The following is a 27,827-nucleotide window of genomic DNA, read 5'->3' as shown; positions in this document are numbered from 1 at the left end:
GCCCTGGAGGTTCCTGGAGCCCTCTCCGGGCTGGCCGAGCCAGATTCAGCTCAAGGGGGGCTCCCAGGGCAGGCTGGGCTGGTCCTGCCCTGCTGCACATCCTTCATTCCCAACGGGAACACAGAGGGGAGGGCCCCCCAAACCTGCCCACCATCGTGCTGCTTCAGCTAGGGAGAAACTGCTGCTGCTTTAATCATCATAACTATCTTCAATCACTTGATAATAAGTATTTTCAGTCATTGGACAGTAACTATCTTCCTTAAAAAAATATATATAGTAATTATATATATATATATGTATATATATAATTACTATCTTCCTTTAAGAAAAATTCCCACATTCCCAACAGGAATACAGTGGGGAGAGCCCCCCATTGCTCACGGTGCTGCTTCAGCTATGGAGAAACTGCTGCTGGTTTAATCATCGTAACTATCTTCAATCACTGGATAGTAACTATCTTCCTTAAAAAAAAAAAAAAATATATATATATATATAGTAACTATCTTCCTTAAAAAAAAAAAAAAAAAATATATATATATAGTAACTATCTTCCTTAAAAAAATATATATATAGTATCTTCCTTAAAAAAATATATATATAGTATCTTCCTTAAAAAATATATATAGTAACTATCTTCCTCTATATATATATATATAATATGTATGTATATATGTATATATATATATACATATATATATGTGTATGTATATATATATATGTGTATGTATATATATATATATATATATAAATAGCTACCTTCCTTAAAAATATATATATATGTATATATAAATACTCAGCTCCAATCCTGAAACTGTTTTACAGTAACAAGGTAAAAAGGATTTCAGCTCCTGCCAGCTTTTTCCATGAAAAACAAAAAACACAGGAGGGAAAAACTTATTTCTCCAGTAAATAACCTTGTAAAATGTGTCCTTTAAATTAGACATTAACGTTTATACTTGAGATACACAAAAAAAGGAAGAGAAATATAAAATATATTATCTCCCCATGTCAAGCTTGGGGAGCAGTCAAGGGAGCAGAGTGAGGGCAGGGCAGGCAGGGATATCTGGGGCTGCTGAGGATGGAGGGAGCTGTGCTTGGAAAGGATGATGGGCAGGGGGATGGACTAAAACTTCTCCTGAGAGCACAGAGCACCACTGTGAACCTGCAGCTGTCGTAGAGGAGGTGTCTGGAGTGGCTGTTTTCCCAACAAGGACCAGGGCCAAGATCATTAAATGATTCAGCAGCCTTGAGACAAACTCCTTGACAGGAGGGTTTTCCCCTTCAGATGCATAAATTGTGCAAATTATCAATACTGGATGTTAAGCCTCAGAATGTAAATTAATTTTTAAAAAGAATTAGGTAAATTCCTAATGAAGGATAGGTCTTTGTATTGAACATGGAAATCCAGGTGATTACTTCTGTTTTCAGTGATGGAATTTACAAGAAATTATTAGTGGAAAACTCACTCACGATTTCTTCTCCTCTTTCCCTGATTTCTGCTACTGGTCCACACCAGAACTGGGATCCAGGCCTGGAGGAATTTCTGCTCTTCTTCAGCTCAACATCTGAATGTCACAAGCCCAGGGGTTTCACACTGACATTTAATGGGAAGAGCACCTCACCAATTCAGGAGAAAAGGGATGTTAAACCAAAACCCTGTGCTCACAGCACTGAGCTCTTTAACCTCAGCAGAGTGCTTTGCAAATCTGAGCTTTCCCCCAAAGCATTTTGTTCCCTTTTTTGAAGGGAATGTAGGGAATACAGCCAGCAAGCTGCTGCTAACTCCATCCTGGAGGTGACAGAATTTCAGGGTTGGGAAAAACAATCCCTAAATATTTGTCCTTCACTCCCCATCCATGGAGGGATTAATTAGATTGAATTAGTTATCAGCTCCATCTGCAGATGAAAACTGCTTTGCACAGGATGGCTTTGGAGTCCAATCTACAATGGATGTGCAGAGTCCCTTCACCTAGGTCTCCCCTGCAGAGGAACTGCAGTGTCTGAATTTTCTGTTTCAATAGATTAGGAAGTAGTTTGAATCATTAAGTGCTCAGAAAAGATAGAGGCACCTCTGGGTACAGCCAAATATCTTTGTTTTCAGCTCCCAACTTTGTTTCATCAAACAGAAGGTGCAGTACTCATTCATTTTTTTTTGTTTCCTTTTTTCCCTAGCAGGGCTGAGAAAAAGACAGGAACAAATCAGATGAGTTTGTTTTGAAAAGCTGTAAAAAGATTAAAAAGCTGTTTGTAAATATTGCCAGGAGTGAGCATGGAGGACACCAGGAGCTGTCACAGCCATCCTTGTCCCTGGGTGCAAAGCTTGCCTTAGTCCTTTGCCTAAATTTTGTCCTCTCAGTGGCATTTGAGGCCTGCATTTCAAGCAGAGAGCTGGAGAAATCTCCCATGCAGGGGAGCAGAGTCTGGCAAGATCAGGTGCAGATTTTTCCTGCTCTGAGCTGCCCATCTGATGGCAGCAGGCTGCAGCCAGCCAGCGCTGCTGCCCCACACACCAAATTTGATTTCACTTAAACAAAAAAAACCCCTAAAAAACTTTAAAAGGATTTCACTGCCAACATCAACACAATAAAATCCCTTCCCCAGGCCAGCTGTCCTTGCCAGAGAGCAATTCCCTGGGGCAAGTCCTTGTCCCCAGCAAGGTGTGCTCACCTGGGCTGGAGCCCAGAGCTGGGCTGGCAGCAGTGCCCAGCATTGTTTGGGAGCCAGGCCCTCCCTGCTGCTTCGGGAAAAGTTATTTCTATTCCAGTAAAGGTCACAGGCCTCCCCCCGGGCTATTTGTGCTTAACTCATTGGTGCCCAGGCCACAGCAAACACCGGAGGCCACCTGGCATCAACACTTGGAGAAGCACATCAGCGATTCTGGGGGCATCTTGCACGGAGATCCTTCATCCACAGCAGCCAAGGAATGCTCCTGCAGCCAGTAAAGCCAGCCTGGAGGTTGCTGTGCACCAGGGAAGCACATTGCACCCTGGAGAATCCTGCACTCCTGGGCTGGAGTGGGCAGCAGTGCTCTCAGAGAAAAGTGGAAGATTTATTTCCATCTAGTGGCAGAAAATGAACATGGTATTCAGCAATTTCTCATTACTCAGTTATAAATCTGAGCTGGAGCTCTCCTGTCATTGAGTGTCCTTCATTTTGTTCCAGAAAAACAAATTGGGATGTTTGAGCAACATGTTGCATATTTCTACAGAAAGGAGAGGCTGCTAACCTGAAGTAATTAAGTGGAAGCCAAAATAGTTTGGCTGGCTTCAAAGTAACAAATGGGGGGATCTTTGTTGTCCTTAAAATTGTAAACAAATACAGCTCAGTCCTGATTCTCCAGAACAGAACTACAAGGAATAGAACTTCAGCTTGGAAAACAAACAAGAAAACAAACAAACAAAGAAAGAAACAAACAACACTGCAAAATTAAATTCTCCCATGATTGCATTGCTTCGGGACTTGCAGCTTCAATGAAAACACCACCCAGTACTCACCTTCTTTATTAACTAATAAAAGTTTTCATTGGGAAAAAAGAAAACCAACAAAGAAAAAATGACAACAAAAGAAATGCTGTTACACAACAAGACACAGAACTTTGTCACCTCCACTTCCCCATTCCTCAACAAATTCCTCTCTGATATGCTTTGTGCTCCCTCCCAAGGTCTGGGACCAGCTTAGAGACACACCTTGGTGTGGGCAAGAAGCTTCAGGGAGTTGCAGCAGCCTCAGGTTCCGATTCTATCTCTTCTTGCCAGTCCTGCAGCAACACTGGGCAGCCTGACCTGACTGGTGAAGCCCTATCTGGGCAGATTAGATTTGTAATTCAAGTCCAGTGCATTGAGCTGCTCCCCAAAGGTGACAGCTGATGGCTGGAGTCAATAGGCAATTTGTGAACACAGAATTAAAACAGCAATTCCCTCTTGAATGGTATCAAGCTTCAATGAAACAACAACACACAGAAGAGGTTCTGTAAGGAGGAAAATTCCTCATTTGACCTTGATCACAACAGCCTTTATATAGGCTGGCACATCAATTTACATATATTAACCATCCATGTCAGCAGAGTAGGGGAAAAAATGTATATCCAAGTGGTTTTTGCTCTAGGTAGTAAAACACCATTCCATTGAAGGCAAGATGAGCAATCCAGTGCAAACTGCTGATACCAATCTCAATCAGAAGTGGAGAATTTTTTTCATAAAAGACACACTCCAAGCTTTCTGCCTTTCCTGGCAGAAGCTGATTTATCTATTGTAAAATTCACCAGCCTCAGCCACGCTGAGCAGCCTCTCTGAGGGAGGACATTTTGGCAGGGCTTATAGGGACAGACAAGAACTGGTTTCCAAAGTGTGCAGAGCTGATAGCACTGGATTTTCCTGCTGGAGCAGCAGTCATGATCCTGGTGAGGTACAACATGACTGTTCTTGGCAGTGCTTGCAGCCAGCCCTGCCAGAGACTCAGTCTCTCCCACTCATTCTCAGCAACTTCAAGTACAAGGAGGCTTCTCCTAGGAGATCTTTTCAGAATCTTTTTCATCTCTTCTGGTTTTAGCCAGTTTAAACATTGCCATCAGGGCAGTGTTGGTGAAATTCACATTGGAGGCAAAGCAGCGCTTGAGGATAAATGCAGGGTGGTTTCATCTCACCTAAAACAAACATCAGTGCCTTGCTCAGAGCAGGAGCTGACCTTTCTTTTCCTGCCTTCCTGAGGAGATGCAGCTCCTTGCTGACAGAGCACAAATGGCTGGAGCTGACACAGCCAGGCAGCCTCTCCTGGCCTCCTGCAAATCCGTGACTGACCAGCAGGAATGATCACACTGCAGGTCTGACAGAGCAGCAGGGTTTACAGCGTCCCTGCAGGATAACACAGCTCCATCTTGTTTTCCTCTTGGGATTTTCAGTTTTCACCCCATGGCTGCATCCTGCAAACCTCTGCCAAAGCAGTGGGCAGCTGCAGAGCCTCAGGGGGTCCTTGGGGAGTTTGGAGGGTGATGGTGAAGCTGCTGAGCCCAAACCTGCTGCAGATGGCTGCTATGGACAAACTTTCTGGAACAGAGGAGAGCAGGAGGAGGGAAAGCAGGACACATCCCCAGTGCCTGCTCCACACCTCAGAGGCCACAAGTGTTTGGTTGTGTGGAGTGAGTGAGCCCAGAGTCACCTCCTGAGCCTGCATTTGCCTTGGAGGACACCTACACAGATCAATAATGGCACTTGCTGCTGGTCTGGGATCAGAGCACAGAGTGGGACATGGCAATGCAGCACTGACCTGTCCTCCCTCAAGGCCAAGCCTTGTGTCTCCTGGTCTCAGTTTTCTGGTCTAGACTCCCCTTTTTCTTTCAGCTTTTACTGACTGTGCTCAGTCTGAAATCCAGAACACACATCTCTGCTTCCTTGGTGTTTTGGTTTTAGGTCATTAACTCTGGGTGTTCTGAGAATAAAGGGCCCAAATCCTCTCTCCAGAACCAGCATGTGCTGTTTACTTTCAGAAATCCCATGTGAAAACTTTGCACCCCACATAGCAGCCCTTATAGGAAGAAAGGACACAGCCTGTCTGTGGAATAAGAGCAGTGATGTTATCAAACACAAATGGCCTCTTTGGTGTAAAAATCAGTAAAATTACTTCCACACAGCAAGCAGGATTCAGTCCTGCTGACCAAGAACATAATAGAAGATATTTTAAATTTGCACAAAGCCAAGTGTAGTCACCTGGAGTACTCACAAGGCTGTTTGGCTCATGGAGGAAACCGGAATCTAAATGTGGAAGCCCACCACAGCTGAAGGATTTCTCAGGACTCTCTTCTTTCAGGAAAACTGCATTAAAAGTTACGTTTTTCTGCTGTAATTAGTGCCTCTGTAGACAGCTAATAAAAATTTCAGAGTACATAAATTTATCTGCACTTTAATTTCTATTTATAGTTCTACTTAAATAAGGAGGCAAACAATGTCTCCAAACTGCTCCTAAGTAAGAGTTTGAAGTTAGACTGTGAAACTCCAATGAAATACAAAGAAGTTTTTGGCTCTATTAATGTTGGCAGCTTGCTTTCTCCTTTGTTACAGCCAGGGAAGAATATGCCTGACACCTGCACCTGGGTTGAAAATTAACTGAAGTCTCCTGAAAAAGGGCTGACCACCGTTCTGCTCCAGATCTCTTTGCTTTATTAGAATACTCTTTAAAAGATGACACTGCAGTTCAAGTCCAGAACCACTCTACAGAACAATGAATAGTGTTCACTGAAATCACCATTCCTGTGAACTTCACAAAAAAACACAGCAGGAAAATTAAAGATACAGTACTCCAGACTGACCAAGTTTCTGCTGGCATGGAAATGAAAGAGGTTTCTGCAGCTAGAGGCCACTCAGCCATTAGGATCAAACTCTTAATAATGGCCATGGAAATGTTTCTTGATTTCTGTTTAAATCACTGATTGCTCAAACCTTTACCTGGGTCACTGAAATTTAGTATTTCAGCCAAAATAAGCTGTGTAGACTGCTACTCTCCAAGAGGACCACTGTATCTTTAAATGTATCCTGGATTAAACAAAGGTTTTATCTACACTTGTTAAATTATTGCACAGACCATTACACTGACAAGTACATTATGAACCCATGGAATGTTACAGTCTGGCCTGGAAAATAAAAGCAGCAGCATTATCCTTGAGGTCTCAACCATGAGGGAGAGCTGGCCAAGCACTTCTTGAATTGTACCAATTATTAACAGGTCTCAATACACAAAACATTTAAAAATAATCCCTAATTCCCAGGATTATGTTTGGAAGCATTCTCCAAGACTTTCACTGTTTTGCAAGTGGCACTTAGTTTGATTTCTTGACATTTTTCTTGTATCAGACTACCTGCAGGAATCCAGCTGTTCTGTATTTTCCAAAGTTGAAGCCATACAGAGAAATAAAAGCTTGGGTCCCCAGGGGATTTGAACCAGCCATTGCAAAGTCCAATTGGTGCAGCAATTTCATCTCCTGCACATCTCCTGGCAGTTTGTATGACCTAAACCTGTGACTCAGGGAGTGGGATGAGAGGGAGCAGAGCCCACGGTGCCACCACAGCCCTGCCACCCCACACGCTCAGATTCATGGCTGGATCCTCCTCAGTCAGGCAGCCTCAGCTCCAGCAGCCTGCACTCAATGCCTCTGCTCCTCATCAGGCCAAAAGGGGAGGATTTGGGGAGAGAAGGAGGAGGAATTAAAAATTAAAAAAGTCTGATTCATAAACACTTGCTCCGCACATGCAACTTGATGGGATTTTCTTCACAGTGCAGAAACCTCCCAGCCACCTACTCTGAAAATAATTCAGTAAAACAGTTGGTGTGCAAAAAAAGAAAGTACCTTTGTTTTGTTCTCTCCTCTGGAAGGCATGATGACACATTCAGGCTCAGATAAGTCATTAAAAAATGCCCATCAAACTGACCAGCTGGCACACTGGTTTGTGTCTGCAGTTACACCTTCTGCCATTATATTGGTTTATCTGGATCTCCCAGTAACATCTTTCTGTCAGTTGTAGCATTTTGTTGCTTCCCTGCAACACTGCAGAAAGAGAGATAGCAACTGCTCTGTCCCTGTCTCCTCAATTGGAGGAAAAATCCTCACTCAAAGCTTCTGCTTGAGCAGGGCTCTGGCTGTTTGATTTAGAACATAAAAGTTTCAAAAGTTACAAAAATCAAATCAGAAGAACAAACAAATGGCTCATGCCAATCGTGGCTGCAAGTGATACATAAATAAATCACTTTTGTCCCAGGCAAAGCTCACAGCTGAGGAGAACATGCACACACACATCATAACACCACTGATTGAGTGGGCTGAAATAAAGATTCTCCTGCCACAAGCCATTTCAGGAGGTTTATGAAAGAGAAACTGTAATAAACTTATACAAAAGCTGAACCAGCTTCAGACTGGGGAGCAGACATATTGACAAGGAGGCAACAGAGGTGTAAGCATAAAAAACCAAAGTTATGTTTGACATGCAGCTAAGCTATGACAAAGTTATACTTGGAACTGGAGAAAAAGTAGAAAAAATTCCTTGTTTTAGTCAGGCTGTGAACTGCTGCCAATGGTTCCATGAGCAGCACTGCAAACTGAGAGCTCTCGTGCCTTTGGCACTTCCACAGGGTCTGTGGCAGCAGGGACACCCTGGGAATGGCTCAGCCTGGAGCAGCACTTGGCTCTGAGCAGCTCTGGGTGTGCAGAGGCTCAGAGACCACGAGCTTCAGACCACACTCTCAGGAGAGGCAAGGGGGCAAAAAGAAATCCCAACTCTCACAGAACAAGGTGAGAGGAGACTGGAAAAAATACTCTGTTCACCATCTGAAAGATCCTGGGAATAGAAATACAGACTCAGGCTGTAAACAGAGCTACTTCTACTCAGACTTAAGCCTTTAAAATCTGCTACTTATGAGGAAATTAATTTTCTTTCCTTTTTAAATTGTTGATATTACTATCTGCTCAAAAACCTCTGTGAGAAGTAAAAGAAGTGGAGTGTTATTTAAGGTAACTTTGACACCTTCAGTTGGTTGTTGAACAAACTAACCAGTTTTAAAAAGAAAAGGCTTTTTAGGATCTACAGGGTTCACAGAAAGAACTCCATGCTGGAAAAGCAGACCACAGAGAACACCATGATTTGAGTTTTCAAGTGAGCTGATTGTTTTCGTGCTGAGGGTACATTCACAACCCATCCCCCAAAATCAAATGGGATACCTACGATACCTCTGATGTTAAAAGTCACAATTCTTCTCCAGAAGTTATGGTTTGTGTCATGCAAAGAGATTTGTTGGGTCAAAACTGACACATAACTGAATCTCCTGTTCCAGTCCTTAATGCTGACAAAGAGGTTCTCATGTTTCCAAAATAGTGTTTCTTTAACAAGATCCAGGAAAAAATGTGGAGAAATACATGACAGAAACAGAGATCCAGGTTGACACACTAAAGAACCGTTTGGAAAACATCTGCTTAAATTAAATTTTACTATTAAATCCAGACATCTACTCATCTTGAAAGGGGCTTGCTGCCAGGCTTTTTCCTCAATGTTGTATTTTCCACCCATTTTTTCTTGCTGGAATCTTCTTTATAATTTTTTTTTTTTTTTTTTTTTTTTTGCTGCCAGGTTGCCAAACAGATGTCCAGAAGGACATAAGCAGCAGAAAGACTTCATTTTTTTAACAGCATTAATAAAATACTACACAGGTAGAAGGAAGAAAGAGAAAAAAAAAGAGTACATAAAAAACTCAAACTGGGGCAAGGGTGTAGGTGAGGAAGGAAAACACCCCAGCTTTGCTTTTCTGTGTAGCAGAAACTACAACTGAGTGCAAACTCAATCCATTGAGTAAGGTGGGCAAATAAAGCCATTCTGGATATCCCTTGAGAGCTCAGGTCAATCCTTTAAGTTTACACAAATTATTATCTAACTCTAGATTCCTTCTGAATTCTAAAGGAGAAAAATAAGTTTTCAACTACTAAAAAAAATAATGTCACAATGTTTAAAAACAAAGCTTCAATAAAAAATATGTTAAAGACCATCTTGAATTGCCAGACCTCCTGTAGTCAGAGCAATCCATAAGGCATTAGAACTTGATGTATCCAACTGCAGCTTGCCCAGTTAATGGCTGTCTTTCCAAGTCACACCCTGTCCTTTGTTTGCATTAAACACCCCAAATCTCAGATGAGGACTGGATGAACACCTATTAACCTACACATGCAAGGCTGTGCCATGGAAGTGTCCTTGCACTGGTTGCTCTCCATTAACATTTGTGTTAAGAAAGTTGCTGTGGCCAGCTCCAATAGTGCAAGGAGAATATACTTATCACTATCCTTAAAAAAGGGAGAGCCACTTTTATGTAAGAAAAGATTCAGATGCTACTTTTTTTTTCCCTATACCGGGGTAGAAGGAAGGAGAATGAATGGGAAGCACAAACAGATCAGAAAGGTCAGCCATGATACTCCAGGTGTGTGTAAAACTTCCTCCCCTCCATCAACCAGCACAGCCTCCCTTTCCCAGCTGTGCAGAGCAGGGTTAACAGAGTTCTAAAAGTCATCCCATGCATTTTTTGTTGCCTTAGGAGGTTTTCTGGTCTTGCTCTCCCCTCCTGTGTTCTCCCAGTTGGTCTCCCAGTTTTCCCAGCTGTCGCTGTTACTGTTCTTGTTGGAGACCGTTCCCGAGCCCCACACGTCCCAGCTATCCGAGCTCTTCTTCTCTGTGGAATTGTCCACATAGGTCCAGCTCTCACTGCTTGGAGATTTATGAGCTTTTGGTGCATCTGAGTTGCCAAAGGTATCCCAGAAGCTTTGATCTACAGCATTGTTCTGGTAGCCCTCCCCTCCACTGTTCTGGTAGCTGTCTCCCTCAGCTGGTCTACTGGGGGATGGGGGGGAAAGGAAGGTAGAAATAAATTAGTTATGCCAAATGTAACAGTAAAAATAAATGACCCCAAAGAAAACTGTAATTCTACTGCTCTTTGCTTAAAAAAAATCCCTTGATGATAAATGAAGAACTAAATATTGCTCCAAATGATATAAGCTTGTTGTCTAATTCACAGATTTTGTTAAGAGAATTAACAAGCCCAGGGAAAGGGAATGTGCATGTGGAGCAAGTGTTAATCCAAAATAATGTGCACTGCTTTGTTCTCAGTTTAAAAACAGTTATATGCAAAGTTATAGAATAAGTTCTTAATATTGAAAAATTACCTTTCACTACTACACTACAGAGAATATACAGGAGATAAAATAATGTGTTCAAAGAGATAGAAAGCAAGAACAAATATTACCTGTCAGAATTATCATCTGCTTTGCCTGAAAAGAAAGTGGTGACATCTCTCCATCCCTTACTCCCAACTCCCTGAACCTAAAGAAAAAAAAAAGACACTCCATTCATTTGGACTGAACCAACACCCCTGCCAAGTGCAATAGCAAAAGCCAGACAAATTCCTCCACTTGTTCCCATAAATCAAACACATTTAACTCAGAGCTCATTAATGTTTCTGATGGGCAGTTACATGGTGGATGTAAAGAACGTACATTTGACAGCACTGTGCTGATGGAAGAGGTGGGAATTGTAACACCTTATGAATCCTCTCCTAGACTTCCTTGACAAAAGTACTGGAACTAGTCCTTACATAAAATTAAACTTAATGAAAGCACTGCTGTTTTATGATTAATGTAACTTGTATTTCTATTTCTACTGCTCTACACAGCTACTTTCACTCTGTTTCAGCATTATTTCACTACCCACATAAAACAGCCCTAAAGTTGAGTCCTAGAATTGGATTAGAAATACAACTTCTGAAGTGACACCATGGAAGGCACTATTCTGAGACAGAGAAAGGGAGAATGAATCCCAGAATTCAGCCTGAGTTTCCAGGCTCTAAACAGAACACATAACATTATTTATTTTATTTTATTCAAACAGTACCAAAACCTAAGACACTGAGCTGGTCTATGGGAGAGTTTCCAGTGCTGACTTTCCCAGTGCTAGAAGAGACACACTCCTGGGTAAAACCATGCAAGTTACCCCAGCAGCTGTTAGTTTGTGCAGATTTCTGTGCTTGGCAGCCTCAGCCACACTTACCACGTCACCGAGAGCAGCGGAAGGCAAAGGAGAAAGGTGCAGAGCATTAGCAGCTTTTACTGTACCAGTGGAACACAAGCTGTCTCCATATTCCCTCACACATTTTCTTTGCTGTTTATAACCACCTCAAGCCCTCATTCAAATTATTAAAAGGATACCATCATGCCTGTGCAGCTTTAAACACCCCAACAGAAAATTCCTGCTGAAAAATTCCACTTTCCAAATTTCTCTATTCAGCACAAGCACAGACCAAAGCTGCACTTTGGGAGGTTGTATTATTTTTGGGGTTTTGTATTATTTTTATGAGAATATGGAGACTGGCTTGACTTGTTTGGCCTCCTTAAAGCCAGGCAGGCCACCTCATACCTTGCTGGCCAACTGTGATACCCCCGTGGTGACCTCCTCAAATATTTTTCCCTCTTTCACCTATGTGGACCAAAGTATTGGTAATTAGTCATAAAACAAAGTATTAGTGAAACCTTCACACAGCCTCATTTGTGATTAACAGCTAAAATGTCAAGAAACCCAACCCCAAACTGAATCAAAATAGATTTAAGTCAAACTAAGTTAAGAAAATTATATATGAAATCTGTTATCTATAGTAGAGTGAAGCTCAGTCCTGTGAGTTTGTGGGAATTTTCTGTGGCTAAAAACCCAGTTTGAGGAAGGTATCATTTAAACACAGTTCAGGTATCATTACACCACTGCTGAGCAATGAAACACAAGTACAAAAAACATCTGCAAACATGAAGCTTTATCAATATATTCTACTACATATAGAGATTGTGTTAAGAAACATAGCAGATCCCTTTAATTCTCTTTTATAGATGTCTATTTAAATATTAAAAGGGCTTTGAATTTTGGTGGAACACAATACAAGAGGTACCTTTCACCACTTAATAAATGGCAGTTGTTCCAAAGCAAGTGATTTTGTATAATCATATAGAGAATAACTATTTCAGAAAGTAACACTTATTTAGAACTAACAGCACAACATCCTAAGGGAAATGGGTCTTTTTTTTTTAACATAAAATGTATAATTTCTCATTAAACTGTCCTACAAAATAAAAAGCAGCTCAAGGAAATGCACCCTAAAAAATAACCCTGAAAAAAATGCTTCTAAGCCCTCTGAAATAAGCTGTGGATAATTCCAGGGAATAGAAAACCAATTAGAGTCTTCTCCTGTGGTTTGAAATGCCATGTAAAGAATGGTAAATTAATAAAGGTAATGGAAGAGGAATTAGTTTGCAATATGATTAAAACATTCTCTTCAAATGGCTCAAAGACGTTTGACTGAATTAAAATAAAGCAGGCAGGTAGGTAAAACACTAGGAACTTAACACTCCAAGATACAACTACTAATAGATAGAAATATATATATATTTAAACAACTGATTTTATATCCATTTAGGGTGCATTTTCCCCTTGTTCCATCTTCCATTATTGAAAGCATGAAATCCATAAAAGGTACCTAACAAGAGAGAATGTGACAGACTCTGATGGACATGAGAGAGGTAGGTGGAGGGAGTTGACCCTCATTAACATTTCTCAGATAACAGCCTGACGTGGAGTTATTTGATGTCTCCCTTTTACAGAAAGACCCCCTGAGAACCTGGGCAGCTGTGGCAGCAGGAATCAACCACTCCCTGGGTGAGCACAAGCATTTTTCTGCGAGCCATTTACTAGGTCCAAAGTTACCTTTTCCTGTGCAGGTTTGAGAACATTTTCATTTAATGTCTGACCTAACTCTGATGCCTATTTAAAAGCAAAACAAAAACAAAGTCAGTATAATTTCTTTACAAAAAAAAAGAAAAAAAAAATAAAAACCCACAGCAAACAACTTCTGCAGGCTCATTTCTCAGCAGTATCTCCAAAAACACAAGAAGGCTTTAGCTTTGATTCATACAAGCAGAATGAAAAGCTGAAAAGCACACACAAAGTGCTGCAGAAGACATTAAAAGACAATAAATTAAAATCAGATACACATGGCAATAGATGCCCAGAGCCCAAGCAAAGTCTGACCTTGCACTGGAAGCAGAAGCAATGGTGCAACCAGCAACAGTTTTGAGGATGGGCCCCTTGCTAATGCCTGCAGCTGAATATTTGGAAGAACTGTCCTCATTCCCCCTTATTTTTCCATACTAATTAAATTACTCATAGAAGTAGATCTTTTTGGCTGATTTTCCCCCAATTTCTCTGTCTTGTAGTGCTTCAATTATCATCTGTTAGTAAGAGCCCAAGTGCTTCTGAGCAATACACAAGAGCCAAAGCTGTGACGGAAGATTTTTGTTATTTTCTTTAAAGCTCTAGGTTTGCAGGGACAAAAACAATGAACTGCAGAAATCTGTTGCAATCCAGAACAAGATGCACAAGGATATTGTACTTCAGAGGCAGCTGACAAAAATGTAAGCCCACAGTCCAAGTCACAAAATTACTTTCCTAAGGCAAAGCTGACAAGGACAGCAGGTTTAAAAGAGTTTGAAATCACTCCTTGCCCTACTACTATGAAAAGCCCTTTACAGATCTAAACTTTCTTCAGAAGTGCCATGTCATACTGAGTGCCACCAGAATTCTCCTGGTTAATCCAAAAGGGCCAATATGCCAAGAATTAAGTTTGATTTCCTAAGGGTTTATATTTGATTACTACCATTGCTACTCATGTTCTTCTTGGGAATGGAGCACCTTCAACATCTTTCCTCCACAGACTCCCAGGTGTGTAAGAAGCCTTTCCCTAAGCCACAGCATTCCCAGGATCTCCCCTTTTCCCAGCCATTTGCTCCAGTACTTCTACTCCTTACAGGATAAAAATTCTTTGCTAAGCAAAGGCAAAAAGGAAATTCCACTTCCACCTAGTGAGAAACATGAATGCAAATCTCAAAGGGATTGTTACCTTTGGAAGTGAGGCTACAAAGTGTTTAAGAAAACCAAGAAAGGGGGGTTCTCACCTTTGAAAAACCCTCTGGAGTCTACTGAACCCAGCAAAGTGTTTATGTTTGGTAATAAAGAGTGTAACACACCCAGACTAGCAGTTCAGGTGTCCAAGTGGAGACACTGCTAGAACAAGAAAGAATTCTTATCTGATCTCTTACTCAGCCACATAATTTTGTAGATGTGGAATGGAAAGATTTGGGTACAACTGTATTTTCATCTAAATCATTTCATCCTTCTTCCTGTTGCTGAATTTAAGACAGCACTCTAACCACCATAACAAACACCTCATTCAAGTGTCTGCCTTCCAGCAACATCCAGCTCTTGGCACATTCCTGGGGCAGACATGCAAACAGAAATCCTGAAATTATCAGAGTGTGGACAGCAGCACGCACAGTCAACTTTCAGACAGTGCACAGCTTGGGTATCTCTATCCAACTTCACAAATTTTAAATAGGTTTGAAGAAATGTTACCATACAAAACACACAACATTATTCTAAACAGGTTTGATGTAAGGCAGAGAAAGAAAAGACAGCTCAGGAGCAAATGCACATATTCAGCACGAACAGACAAGGAGTCCATGCACAAGAACAGATGTGAGGTGTTACCGGCTCTGGCTGCTGCTTGTAGCCCCAAAACTTTACCCAGAGAGCAAAAGAGAAAAGAGCAAGGAAGGTAGAAGCAGCTTTTAGCAAAAAATTGGCAGCATTTTTCCAGGCAAGTTAAGTATCATAAACCTTTTTCAACTTTTAACATCTACTGACAAGAGAAAGAATGAATGTGCTTGGTCACTGGACCCCACATAAACTTTTAACCAATGTAGTGCCTTAAAAATGTGTTAAATCTGTTCTGCAAAGGGTCAGAAGGAACAAAATTTAACCTTCAGTAATACAGCTTAGACTGTAGAGCATCATGTTGCTGTAGTCCTTGTCAGTAGATGTGATGAGCTTTTAAACTTAATATTATAGTTATTAGTAATACTAAAGAAAGAGCAGCTTTTATTACAAAAGGAACAATGCTGGAGGGAGTGAAGAGGAAGACCTGGAGAAAAGATAGCTTTTCTTAAGCCAAGCAATTTCAAAGCTTTGAAGTAGGAAGTTTGGGTGCTTTAACAAGACATTTTTGTTGCAAATATGCCCAAGTTTGGCCATTTGAAGGATTAATATCCCAGTGCATAGACCTCTCTGAATACCTATAAATATCTGCATCTCACTCAGAACTGGGCAAATTAAGAATCACATTCTTTTTTCACTTTTACATTTGAATTTAAAACTTGTCCTTGCAGACAGATCTTGCTATGTCAGAGCTCTGTGTAATCAGGTCTGACTGTCTCTGTGTTTCAACCCCAGTTTGATAAATGAAATCCTTTTGTCATTGCTACTTTTTAAAACACACACAAGCAAGCTGATTTATTAATAATATTGAGCAGTTCACACTTGTAACATCTCATTAGGCTTTAGCCATGGGAAGCTGGCTTGCATTGTATTGCATCACTAAAGAAAACTGCTTCAATCTAGACCACATTTAAGATTCACAGAAGTAAATCAGGGGTTTGTTAAGTTTGCAAGCTCTGCAGCCTCTCCAACACATCCAACAGGAACAAACAGCAGAGTATCCCTGTTTATCTCTTGATTAATTTGATCACTGCAGCTGATTGCAATTCCCATGGAATTAAAAGCTAGAACTAAACACTACTGTGCACTAAGAAGGAAAAGCACACTGGTCTGCTGATGATCAAATCTAAGTCAATTGATGCAGGCAAACACATGGCACTTAAAGAAAATTAGATGGAGTAAGAGTTAAATCTATAATCACCTTTTGACTTGCTTGAGATCCAAATCTGGTAGCCTGTGAAGAGAAGCAAATACAAGCAGGTTTACCTGGAATAAACCCTTTGATTTTTAAAGACATGCATTTAGAAATGCTGCATGATACTCTCCAAGGTAAAGGAGCTTTAGTAGAATTTCACAGTGAAAAGAGAATACCCATATCACCACCTCTGGCATTCCACTGCTAACTAAACCACATTTTATTTACTTACACCCTCTTTAGCAGCTGAGGCAATTTTGCTTGCTCCAGTTGTAAAACTGCTCCATCCCTTTAAAGAAAGCAAGAAAATTGTGAGCTACATATGAATAATAAGAGTAAATAACCAAGTTTTCATTAAAACAGACTAGCTTATGTCAAAATGCTCTAATACAGCTTGTCCTGTAGTTTTAAGAACTACCTACTACTGAAAGAAAAATTACAGCCTCTCATTTAACTGAAATATAGTGATGAACTTCCAGTATTTGTGTGAATTTGAATGAGCCAGAGTGTTTCAGATGTTACTCTGCTAAAAATATGTACAAGTGTGGGGAAAAAATCATCCCATGCAGTGGAAGACAAATTGTTGTCTCTCCAGGATGAACAGCCATGCAAGGAACTCAGCCTCCCAGAAATACAGGGCTTCAGGACACACTGCAATGTGTGTCTGTGCTCACATGAGGGCATTCCAGCCAGGATATTCAGGGAGATCCTGCACTCACAGAATGGCTCACAGGAACAGGAACAATGCTGCCTCTCCTTGGCTGTCTTAGCTCACCTGCAACACACTGCAGATGTGCTTTCTAATCTGAACTCTTTGGCCTAAAACTGTGAGATACCTAGAAAATATTTAGCTGACCTGTGGGATCACCTGGAATATAGTGACCAACCTGTTCAAAGGCTCAGGCATTACTTTTCTCTGGTAAGTTCTAGTGAAATTATTCATTTATTTATTTTTAAATAAACAGTGGGACTTGGTGTGAGTATTTAGGTAGTGAGGCTCTACAAAGGGGCTGTTGGCCACTACCCTTGGTAGAATACCTTACTGTACTTCCAAATGACTCCAAACTCCAAATATTGCTCAGCACTGTGACTTTGAGCCTTTCAAAGCAGCAGTATGGCCCTGACTGCCTCTGACTTTATTCCCATTTTATTTCAACAATGCATCTTTCACTATCTCTACTTGAATCACGACAACTGTTCAGCCATATGCTGTTATCTCTTCACACCCTGTCACAAGTATTTCAAATGTTTTCATCACTGCTCAGGGCTTCTGGCACCCACATAAACACACATTTCAGTTGTTTTCCTCTGAACATCCCTAATATGGTTAACAGATTTAGAGCTATTCTTTACAGGTAATTACATTTTTTACCTTCAGCCCCCTTGATTATTATTTCTTAATCCATTGCTATATTCTCACTTATTTCTGTGAACTGATACCAGACATGATTAAGTTCTGCTCAAGTTTCTCCATTTTGCCTGTTAAAGTCCACCAGTATCTTCTTCACTCTTTGAGAATACAAACAATACTCTGCATTTCTCCGTATCCACCTGCAGTCTTTAGTTTCTCCTCTGCATTAATGTTCTCCCATACCAGGGGCTAAACCAGAAGAAAACAGTAATTCAGAAAGCTCCAAGCAATTCCTTACCGAGTACAATGAGGACATGGCATTATTCAGGAAGTCATCCTCTTTTTTTGGAGGGTTTACTGTGTTCCCAAACCCCACATAGCGATTCTCTTGGCCACTGCCACTGGAAGAGGAATAAACAGTCCTTGTATCAGCATGCAGCCATGAAAAACATTAAACAAGAACTGAAAAGCATGGAAGGATGGCAATTGTTTTTGCACCTGGAAAAGAAAGTCCTGTAGCACCCAGCACCCAAAATACAAAACTACTCACTTCATAAAAACACCAAGGATCCACTGAGGAATCCTAGCACAATATAATTTCCTCTGTGCATGCTAATGTGGTCTTAATGATTCTCCAGGTTTAACAAATCACTGACATCAGAAAGCTGAGTAAATCCTAATAAAGTGACACATGAAAATGAGAAAAGGAATGAAAGAAGCTTTATAAATGCCTCTGTTTAACTCAAATCACTGTAAGGTACAACATACAAACAGAATTCCCTGGTTTGGAACCCACCACAATACTATTTGAAATTACAAACTTTTTCTTCAATGCTTCAAACATTTTGTTATGCTAAAGAGAGAGGCACTCAGAAAGTCAGTAAATATTGCATTACCCTTGGTAGGAGCTGAGATCATCATTTAACCAGTCTTCAAAAGCCTTGTCAGAAGAGGCAGTTGCAGTCTGAGATTGTCCAGCAGAACTGAAATAAAACATTGAAGAATCAAAGCCATGTTAAGCAAAACCCAGCAGCTCAGCAGTACAGCTTGATGTATATCACCATAATACAGGTTAGAAATTGATTATTTATTCCATCTATCAAGAAGGGAACTCTAATGCAACCACTAAAAGGCATGAAGCTCTGTTCCTTTGATTTACAACTGCTTTTGCAGTTAACTAGGGTCTTTAGTGCACACAGTAACAAACACTACATGCAAAAGCAGAACAACAGAATTGCTGTGGTACAGAGCTTTGATGCTCCCCTGGTAATTAGCAGCAGAAGGGAAAAGTCTGTTTCTTTTTCCCTGGCATCCAACCCCAAACTGGCACAGCACCACAGTTAAGGTGAGGATGCCACACACTACCTGTGAGTGACACAAATGTCCAATTTCAGGTGCATTACCAGCCAGGATAAAACAAGCATGGCTTCTTCCCTGCTCTCACTCACCTCTCTCTGCCACCGTTTAAGGCTCAGGTGCAGGGGGTGAGAATTATTACAAAACCAAAGTCCTGCTACCTCATACTCCATAACTTCAGCTTGTTCAGACACCAGCACCAACAGGGTAAACCCAGCAGACATGAAACCATCAGGTTTTGATGCTGTGTCTGTATCTGATGCTGTATCTGTACCAACAGTAGCAGGGTAAGCAGGGCACGTACCGGTGAGCAGAAGACAGAGACATTTTAGGCTGAGGTGGGGTCCAGTTCCTGGCAGGAGAAGTTTCAATGGACCACTCCTTGCCTTCAGCTACTGTAGCTACCTACAAGAAGCAGAATAATCAAGAATGCCAAGTCAGAGATTTCATACAAGTTATAAACTGCTTCTGTAACACAAGGACAAGTCATTTTTCCAATCTGCTGCTGGATCACTTCTTTTCACAAGAAACCAAATTTTCTTCTGACTCCCAGGCTGTGATGTTGAATTGAACACTGGTTTTATTTCAAGCAACTGAAATAGAAAATTAGACAGTTTCCTCAAAGAGGCAAGATTGGTTTGAAGAGGAAAGACTGGATTAATGAAGAGATGTAAACACTAATCACAGAGTAATGGAGGAACAGAACTACATTATTGTTGTATGTTACTACATACACTAAAGATTTATCAAATCACTTTGGATAGAACTGTACAGCTGAAGTAGTAAACTGCAGTGAACTGAGGACTGAGACAGCTCCAATGACTAAACAGCTGCAACAAACTGCAGCACTGAAAATCAGAGCTACCTCAGATAAATGCAGAAATGAAAATCTCAACAGAAAACTCTTACAAGACTTGGGAAAAAGCACTCTAAGACCTTTAGGGTCCTAAGAAGGCAGTCCTGGACCGCCAGCTCTGAGGTAGCAGACCCTTGGGATACCCTTGGGCTAAATTAGAGAGAGTTACTCAAAATAAGGAAGTTAGTCCAGAAAAGTTCCTGCCTGCCCAAGACACTCTTTCCTAACCCCACCTTATCTCCCTGGCAGGACAACATTCCTTTTCTCTTCTGCCAAATACTTGAGCCATGAACTCACTCAGGTTTACATTAACTCTTCCAGGATTTCACTCTCACATATACCTTTTCAGGCACCACTGCAGAGGTTCAAATAACTGCAATTTCCTTCCTTCCAAAACCAAGTGTGATATTTTCAGATCACAGGGGTGAGAAAACACTTAAACCTGAGCCTACCTGGTCTCTAAACAGAGCTGCAGCTTTGCTGTTGTATTTCTCTTGCATTGTCCAGCATGGGTCATAATCATCTTGAGACTCCAAGAACTGTCGGAATTTGCTGTTACCTCCTGCTTTCATTTTCTCCAGCTCAATGTCCTTCCACTTGTCCATGGTTACAGAACGTACAAAACTGAAAAGCAGGTTTTAAAAACATTAAATTTAGATCACAGCTTGTTATAATTTCATGCTGTATCAACAGGGACAAAAAAAAAAAGCTTATTACAACCTATCTCTAAAGTTGAGAGTATAAACATCTTAGAGAACACTCTCCAAGTACAGAAAGACAGATCATCATAAGAAGGTGGGCAGATCCTCACTGAAATAAGCCAAAATCATGTCATTTATTGGCATTTAAAGGAGACAGTCAACAGAAGGCAAGTGACTGAAAAAGCAGCTTCCTTCAAAGTCCAGAAATTAATCTAGCCCACTATGTAACAGAAACTTTTCCCATACTTCACTCTGTGATTTTTTTCCTGTCTATTATCATGTATTTTGACAGTTGGAGTCAATGATCTTAAGAGGTATTTTCCAACCTTGGCAATTTTATGATTCTATCTCCTCATCTCAGAAATTTCATCTTTTCTTCCATGCCACATACAGAACAGTTCAAAGGCTCCTTTCCTATGCAACTTCTACTCACTAATGAGCCTCAAATCACCCCTGGAAAAGCAAAGAATGTACTTTTGAATGGCCTCCTTTCTATCACTTATATTACAAAGAAAAAAGAAATCTCCTGAACAGAATAAAGTTTTATAAGCAACTAGTTACAGACAAGGCACAGAGAGCAAAGTCCACTTTGGAGAGGAGCATGAAGCAGAACTACCAGTGAAATGTTGGATTTGTGACATTCTATACATTCCAAACCAACACATGCTGCTCACAGCCATAAGGAACCCTGAGGTTCTGCAACTCAGTCCTTGGTGTGTTGGAAAGGCTGACCTGAGGTGAACTCCCAAGCCTCGGTGTTTTCCTGAGCACTCCAGACAGATCCAAATTCCATAGGTCACACTCACCCACTGGGGGTTAAATGCACCACACTCAAAACAAACCTGTGACAGAAAAACAGTTACTTCTGCAATCTGTCATCACTGCCCATGGGAAGTTTTCATAGCTCAAAAAGGCAAATCATTAAAACATCACACACCGAAAATAATTTCAGAAGGAAGGGTTCTTAGTGTTTGGAAACACCTTCCCTGCTACCATAAACTTCTTTCAGATATTTATTTATGCTGCTTGGATTATAAAAATTACTGCACCAACTATCAAAAACCAATGAGGAAATACAGACAAGCAAATGGAAATTACCATACAAAGAATTCATTTTGATTTCATTTCTATTGCCTTGAAAGAAAGTAACCAAACTGAATTCTTGAGGTTTTCTTGGCAGAATAAAAATGCAATATTTAAAGTTTGGAACATTTTTTCAGTCACACTACAGTTTGGCAGTAAATGGTAGCAGATCTAAACAGAATTTTTTCTTTAGAAATAGCTTTATTGCTCACACAGTGCAACAACTTCAGTTTTATGATCGGATTTACCACTCAAGATTTAATGTATTGATATAAAGAAAAGTGAATCTTTCCATGGACTATCACATTTAAGGTATAATCAAGTTACTTGAAAGGGACTATTTTAATTTAATTTGTGCCCCAGACACAACTTGTTGAAAATATTCCAGGGGTTCCAGCATTACTAGAACTTCTGAAATACTTGTGCCAAATATTCAGCAATGTATTGTAATGCATACATGAGATACCCAAATTTCTTAGTTAGCTTTGGTGAGCCACAGCACAAAGACAACAGCAGCTGTAGCAGCCCCCAGCATACAGGTAGAGTAGGTAAAAAGAAAATTCAATCCTACAAAACTGATCTAAAGATTATAATTTTCTCACATTGTTCTCATCTTGTGCTCTGACTTCCTTGAGGACTTTCCTTGTCCTTGGACTTGCCATGATTCTGCAAAGGGAGAAAAAGAAACGAAGTCATGATGAGGGATTTGATGTTGGTAGGACACTCAGTACCTCACAAGCACAGCTCTGTGACAAAGAGCCTGCAATCTAAACCACTGACTCACAAGCAGCTGCAGAGGAAAAACAGACAAACCAAACCACCAGAAACCCCACAATCTGGTTTTTCCATTTACTTTGCACTTTTGGAGTGATTTATTCATCTTAACTCCACCAGTGGAAAGGTGTAATTCAGTCATGGTTGAAAAGTGGGCAGGGGGTGATAAACACAGGAATTCTTCTATGACACAAGTGGTATCAAAACAAACTCTGCTGGCTGCTGCTCCCAGGCCCATCCACAACCCTCCTGAAAGCACTTCCTAACATCCATGATTTCACCAGATTACATGCACACAACTCATCAGACCTATGCAAAAAATAGCAGAAACTCTTACACTTCAGACTGCAGAACATGTTGCTAAAAGAGCCCTTTACTAGATGATAGAAGAACTTGTAATTTTCCAGAAATATTGAGTTTGTTTGTCAACTGAATTCTAAGAAATTAAGGCAATTCTTGAGACCTTCTACACAAAATAATATTGTAATTCAACAGGCATGTCTTGCTGGCAGACCACATCATCTCACTCTCATTTTTATGATGCAGAAAACAGCAGGGAGTAGTGTCAAGCTATGGATAAAATTCACATTAAGACAAAAAATGTGATTCACACACAGTACAGAGCCTGGAAAAACCCTAAGTACACAAAGCACTCATGATGTGAAAAACTATAGGGTAGGGTGCAGCATAAGACTGCAATTTAGATCAAAAATAAATAAACAACATCTGTTCTTCCTTTTTACTTCCTCTCCATCTTATCACTTCTACTCCAGAAAACAAACTTCTAAGATGTAATAAAAGACAGAAGTCACCAAGCTGACTAGAAACAGCACCAACTACTAAATGTCAAGCTTATTGGCCAGGCAGATACAAAGCATAAAACAGCAGGTTGATATTTTCACCAAACATTGGTGTGAGAGGAAAAAATGCCTTTATGCAACTGTTTCACTGGGCTATTTGAAAAAATAATCAGAACATCAGATAAAATTAACAATCTCACAATAATTTTAGAAGGTAAATGATTGTTATTTACAACAGCCCTAGGGGATGGAGGAAGGATTTATCTTTAATAAATAAAGGAAGGGTGGTTAAAAAGGTAAAATGCTCCAGGTAAGGAAAAATTGCATTTGTATGACTGACATCAAGTTCAACCTCTAAAGCAAAGCAGTACAATAAACAGTTCTGTGCATCACCCACTAAGATACTGTGACTCAGAAAAGAAGAAGCTCAGTGTTGAACCTACGTATTGCCAGTGCTAAAAGCAGAGGATGTTTGCAGCAGAAGTCACTGCTTTTTATCTAAAGCATTTATTCCTCTGTAAACATCTTGCTGACAATGCTTAATTCTGTGGAATTTAAGGTGAAGTGCTTTCACTGATGTTTAGAACATGCCACCTTTTCAGCCTGGTTTTATTGGGCAAAACCAGGTAACTGTGATAAAAGTTACTGCAAATAGTGGTGAATAAAATCTTCCTGCCATGCTGTATGAAACTAAAACTGAGCACAGTTATTTTTATCAATAATCTAATTAAAACTGTGTAACTTTAAAAACAGGAGAATGAAAGTGTGTCAAGTGACTCCTCATATAAGGAAACAGACTTTTTCCAACAGCATTCCAATAACATTGAGCCTTCCTTGACTTACTCATGTGCATGTGAGCAGGGAGGGAGATAGCACTATATGCATTTGCTCATGTCCTAAATAACAACCATAAACACATTTATATGACTCCCAGTCTCTGTCTTCAATTTCACTATCTGTCCCTGGTGAGATAATGTAGAATTCTTCCTCTGCAGCACAGAAATTAAGTAAATAACTCAGCAGGAATAGCCAGACAGACAACAGTGCAGCCTCTGGGCCCTCCTCTCTGCCATTATTGCTGCTTGCTCTTTGCATGCCAACATCTCTTCCTCAGGAATGAATTTCCCCAGCATGTTCCAGTACATTACTGACAGCTTCCAAAGCTCCTCTCTTTGCCTGGATGTTCAATCCTCTTACCCCTACCCTTCCTTTAGCACTTTTCCTCCTTTTTTACAGATCTTCAATCAGAATAACCCACTGAGGCAGTCTACATGCAGATATCTTCCAGCCTCAATGGATGAGCACTGAACAGGAAAACCTCTTGCCACTCCAGCTCTGCACGTGCCAGGAATTGTCTACAAAGCAGAAAGTTAAATCCATCCTCCAACAGCCAATATCCAGCCCCCTTCAGGGCTTATACACAAGTTTCAGATCTCCAGCTCCAAGGTGACAGAGGAAGTGATTGCTTTTGGTTCTGCCATCACTACCTTTTTTTAAACAAAAACTGAAAGACTTTGGCCAACTGCAGTCTGAACATACACCCACTCCACACGCACCAAGTTCCCTGCCCAAATCATGTCTGTCTGGTGGGAAGGCAGAGCTTCACCCACACCACAACATCCAAGAAAAGGAGGAGGTAACTAAAGGCACCAGCTTTTCATCTTGTCCTCCTCCACCAAAGCATTTGGAAATAAAAGACAAAGTAAAAATGTCATGTTCTAAGCTTTCTAATAGGCAATATCTTTAGAGGTGCCTAGTTTACTTTTAATGATTTTCCTACAAAGCTTTAAGGGTTCAAATTATCACTGATTACCACCAAAAAATTGAGCTCTGGTAACTGACTGGACATATAACCACTGTGCTGTCTAAGTTTCATTACTAAATACCGAAGAAAGAAGCCACCTTAAAGAAATATACATTGTTTTGATCTAGCAGAAATGGACATAAGCAGTGAAGGAAATGTTTAGTTTCTGAGTAAGTTTCCATTGAAGAATATAAATATTCTTGACAAGGATTCTGAAGTGGAAAGAGACAGCTTCACACAGATCAATCTCACACTCTCATTTGCCAATCAGCTCCCAGAGCAGAAACTACATGTACACCATATGAGTTTTCTGGTTATGAAACTAACCAGAAACTTGCTAAATAAGCAAAAAGGAAGAAGTGGACTAGAAGTGGAAATAACACCTAACAGGACTTTGCTCCTCTAATACAGCAGCAAATTCAGAGCCAACCTGCAAAGGGCTTTGCAATTCAGCACACGGAGAGTCAGCAGGTGACGTGGCCTGGTGACTTCATGGTCCTGAAGGCTCCCTGCGAGTCCCACCAGTGCAAAAAGGCCAGAGGCTGAAGAAACCTTTGCAATCTCACACTGCGCCTATCTCCATGGAGCTGGCACGGTTCTCCTCCGCAAATACATCAAAGACTTGCACACTTTTAAAGCAGAGTGGTTTCACACTCACCCGTCTCACCCAGCGCCTCGCAGGGCCGAGAGAAGGGCGATTCCTTCGGGCACACCTGCGCTACCCGGATCCCAGCGGCGTCCTGCAGCCTCCCTCAGAACATGGCCGGGTTCCGCCGAGCCCTCCGGCCTCTGCTTTCTAGGCAAGAAAATAACGCAGAAACAGCTGAAATAGCGGGCAGAGTGATGCCTCCTGCCCGCCACGCCAGCCTGGCACCCGCACCTGGCCCGCCCTCGGCACCGTCCTGTGTGACAGTGCGGGGGCCGGGCCCGAGCGCCGCCACCTCAGCGCTGCGCTGGGGGACACGGGCGGCCCCGGCACGGCGAGCCCCGGCGCGGGGAGCCATGGGGACGCACCACGACCCTGAGCAACACTGCTGCTCCTGTCTCGGTCTCGGTCCCGGTCCCGGTTCCGGTCCCGGTCCTGATCCTGATCCCGGTGCCGGTCCTGATCCCGGTCCCGGCCGCGGCCCGGTCCCGCCCGGCGCCGCCGACGTTGCAAGGCGCGAGGCATTGTGGGCGCGCGGCTTAACCCGCTGCGGGCCGGTCCGGGCCAGGAGCGCCCAAAACATTCGGTTCTGTCCAACTCCCGTGCTCCAGAGAGAAGTTTAAGGGATTTTAAGGGATTTGTTTCCACCGGGCAAAGCTGAAATAAATATTTACAGCCAATTTTGCGAGCGCGCTGCTCTCCGTGCTGTTCCAGGCTGCAATATCGACCCCCGGGGTCGCTGAGGGGAGACTTTATGTGGAATTACGTGTTTTTTCCTCACACAACTATGGATGTGAGCAAAGCAGGGTTTTCAGATGATAGCCCATGTTGCTCCCAAGCTGGAAATAGCAGATGGGGATGGGTTGGTTGGACCCCCAGGCCTCCCCCAGCTTCACCTACAGCTCTGCCTGCACTGCTGTGGGATGGTTTGGCGTACCCCGATCAATATATGGAGGAGCTAAAGCTACTAAGGAGCATCCCAAAGAGGCCACAAGGATAAGGAAGGGTCTAGGGAAAGCCATTAGATGAGCAGCTGAGGGTCCTTGGGTTGTTCAGCCTGAAGGAGACTGAGGGGAGACATCATCGAGGTTTGTGTTCCTCATGAAAGGAACTGGAGGAGCATCTCTGCTCTCTGGTGACCAGTGACAGGACACAAGGGAATGGCTGAAACTGTGTCAGAGGAGGTTTAGGTTGGGTATTACGAAAAGTTCTACCCCCAGAGGGTGGTTGGGTGCTGAACAGGCTCTCCAGGGAATGGTCACGGCCCCAAGGCTCCCAGAACTCAAGGAGCTTTTAGGCAATGCTCTCAGGGATGCACGGAGTGGGATTTTGGGGTTTCCTGTGCACCAAAAAGTCCAGGTTGGACTCAATGATCCTTGTGTGTCCCTTCCAGCTAGAACTTTGTCTCCAGAGATCCTCCCAAAGGTGAGGGTAGATCAAAAGGAAAGAGCACCCAGAGTTGATTTGTGGTGCTTCTACGCACAGGGCAGGCGAGCACATTTATGCTACTGATAACTTCTTTTTAATCATCAGCTGTAGGCACAGAGCAATGATTTAGTGTTTACATCTGAATCCCACAGAGACAATACGCTGCTCATTTCAGTGCAACTCCTAGTCTGGCCTCTGTACTTAATAAGTAGGCTATTATCTGACTATCAGCGCATGGGAGATTAACAGGAGCCATTTTCATTACCATTAATGGTGGCTACACACATAATGCCCTCACATCAATGAGAAGATAATGGGCCCTTAAGTGTGCGTGTGTAAGGCTGACAGAGGAAGGGGTATGAAATATAAAGCAAACTCAGCTTAAATAACTTGCTTTTCCAGTTAAGAAGAAAGTAATCTCTTCTCATAAGCACCATCATTTTCTGGTAAACGTGAACCAACAGGTAATGAGGTTCCCATTACACAAATGCTGTGTTACAAGGTCTAATGAGCATATTAATCTTTGTTTTTCCATATAATTGGGAGATAATCCAGGGATTTGTGTTGGCTCTGCAGTGGTTCTGGGTGAATGTGTGTGCTCACAGCCTGAACCAGGAGTCATCCTCAACCCCAGACACACAGTGAGTAGAAAAGACTCTACGTGAGGGCTGCAGGATGGGGCTGTCTGGTGTGCAGCAGGAATGAAAAGATGCCACAAACATTTGT

General features: G+C 41.7%; 1 protein-coding gene across 6 annotated transcripts; it reads right to left on the bottom strand.

Moving 5' to 3' along the window:
- Window positions 1-6,134: 6,134 nt before the first annotated feature.
- Window positions 6,135-26,148, bottom strand: ARFGAP1 (ADP ribosylation factor GTPase activating protein 1). Of its 6 annotated transcripts, none has more exons than XM_058036133.1 (15): window positions 26,042-26,148; window positions 25,686-25,823; window positions 22,252-22,315; window positions 21,299-21,408; window positions 20,318-20,489; window positions 19,314-19,414; window positions 18,550-18,636; window positions 17,952-18,054; window positions 16,535-16,591; window positions 16,309-16,341; window positions 15,102-15,131; window positions 13,263-13,319; window positions 11,931-11,990; window positions 10,765-10,841; window positions 6,135-10,355 (listed from the first exon to the last, which is right to left on the bottom strand). In XM_058036133.1, exons 3-15 carry the CDS (start codon window positions 22,309-22,311, stop codon window positions 10,025-10,027), a joined length of 1,278 nt encoding a protein of 425 aa, XP_057892116.1. In that variant the 5' UTR covers window positions 22,312-22,315; window positions 25,686-25,823; window positions 26,042-26,148; the 3' UTR covers window positions 6,135-10,024. The 6 variants fall into 6 exon arrangements, with proteins under 6 accessions (XP_057892116.1, XP_057892117.1, XP_057892118.1 ...); XM_058036134.1 differs by having other exon boundaries at window positions 6,135-10,352; XM_058036135.1 differs by lacking the exon at window positions 15,102-15,131.
- Window positions 26,149-27,827: the final 1,679 nt, after the last annotated feature.

The sequence above is a fragment of the Melospiza georgiana genome, chromosome 17, assembly GCF_028018845.1.
Source record: "Melospiza georgiana isolate bMelGeo1 chromosome 17, bMelGeo1.pri, whole genome shotgun sequence".
In the NCBI taxonomy this organism is placed as follows: Eukaryota; Metazoa; Chordata; class Aves; order Passeriformes; family Passerellidae; genus Melospiza; species Melospiza georgiana.
This window is presented reverse-complemented; position numbering and strand designations above follow the sequence as displayed.

Coding starts and splice junctions, on each gene's coding strand:
- ARFGAP1 (XM_058036133.1), bottom strand. CDS start 22,311: ATGGCAAGTCCAAGGACAAGGAAAGTCCTCAAGGAAGTCAGAGCACAA. Junction 19,415..20,317: donor CAGCTCTGTTTAGAGACCAG/GTAGGCTCAGGT, acceptor TGCTTCTTGTAG/GTAGCTACAGTAGCTGAAGG. Junction 15,132..16,308: donor GATCTCAAGCAAGTCAAAAG/GTGATTATAGAT, acceptor CTCTGGGTAAAG/TTTTGGGGCTACAAGCAGCA.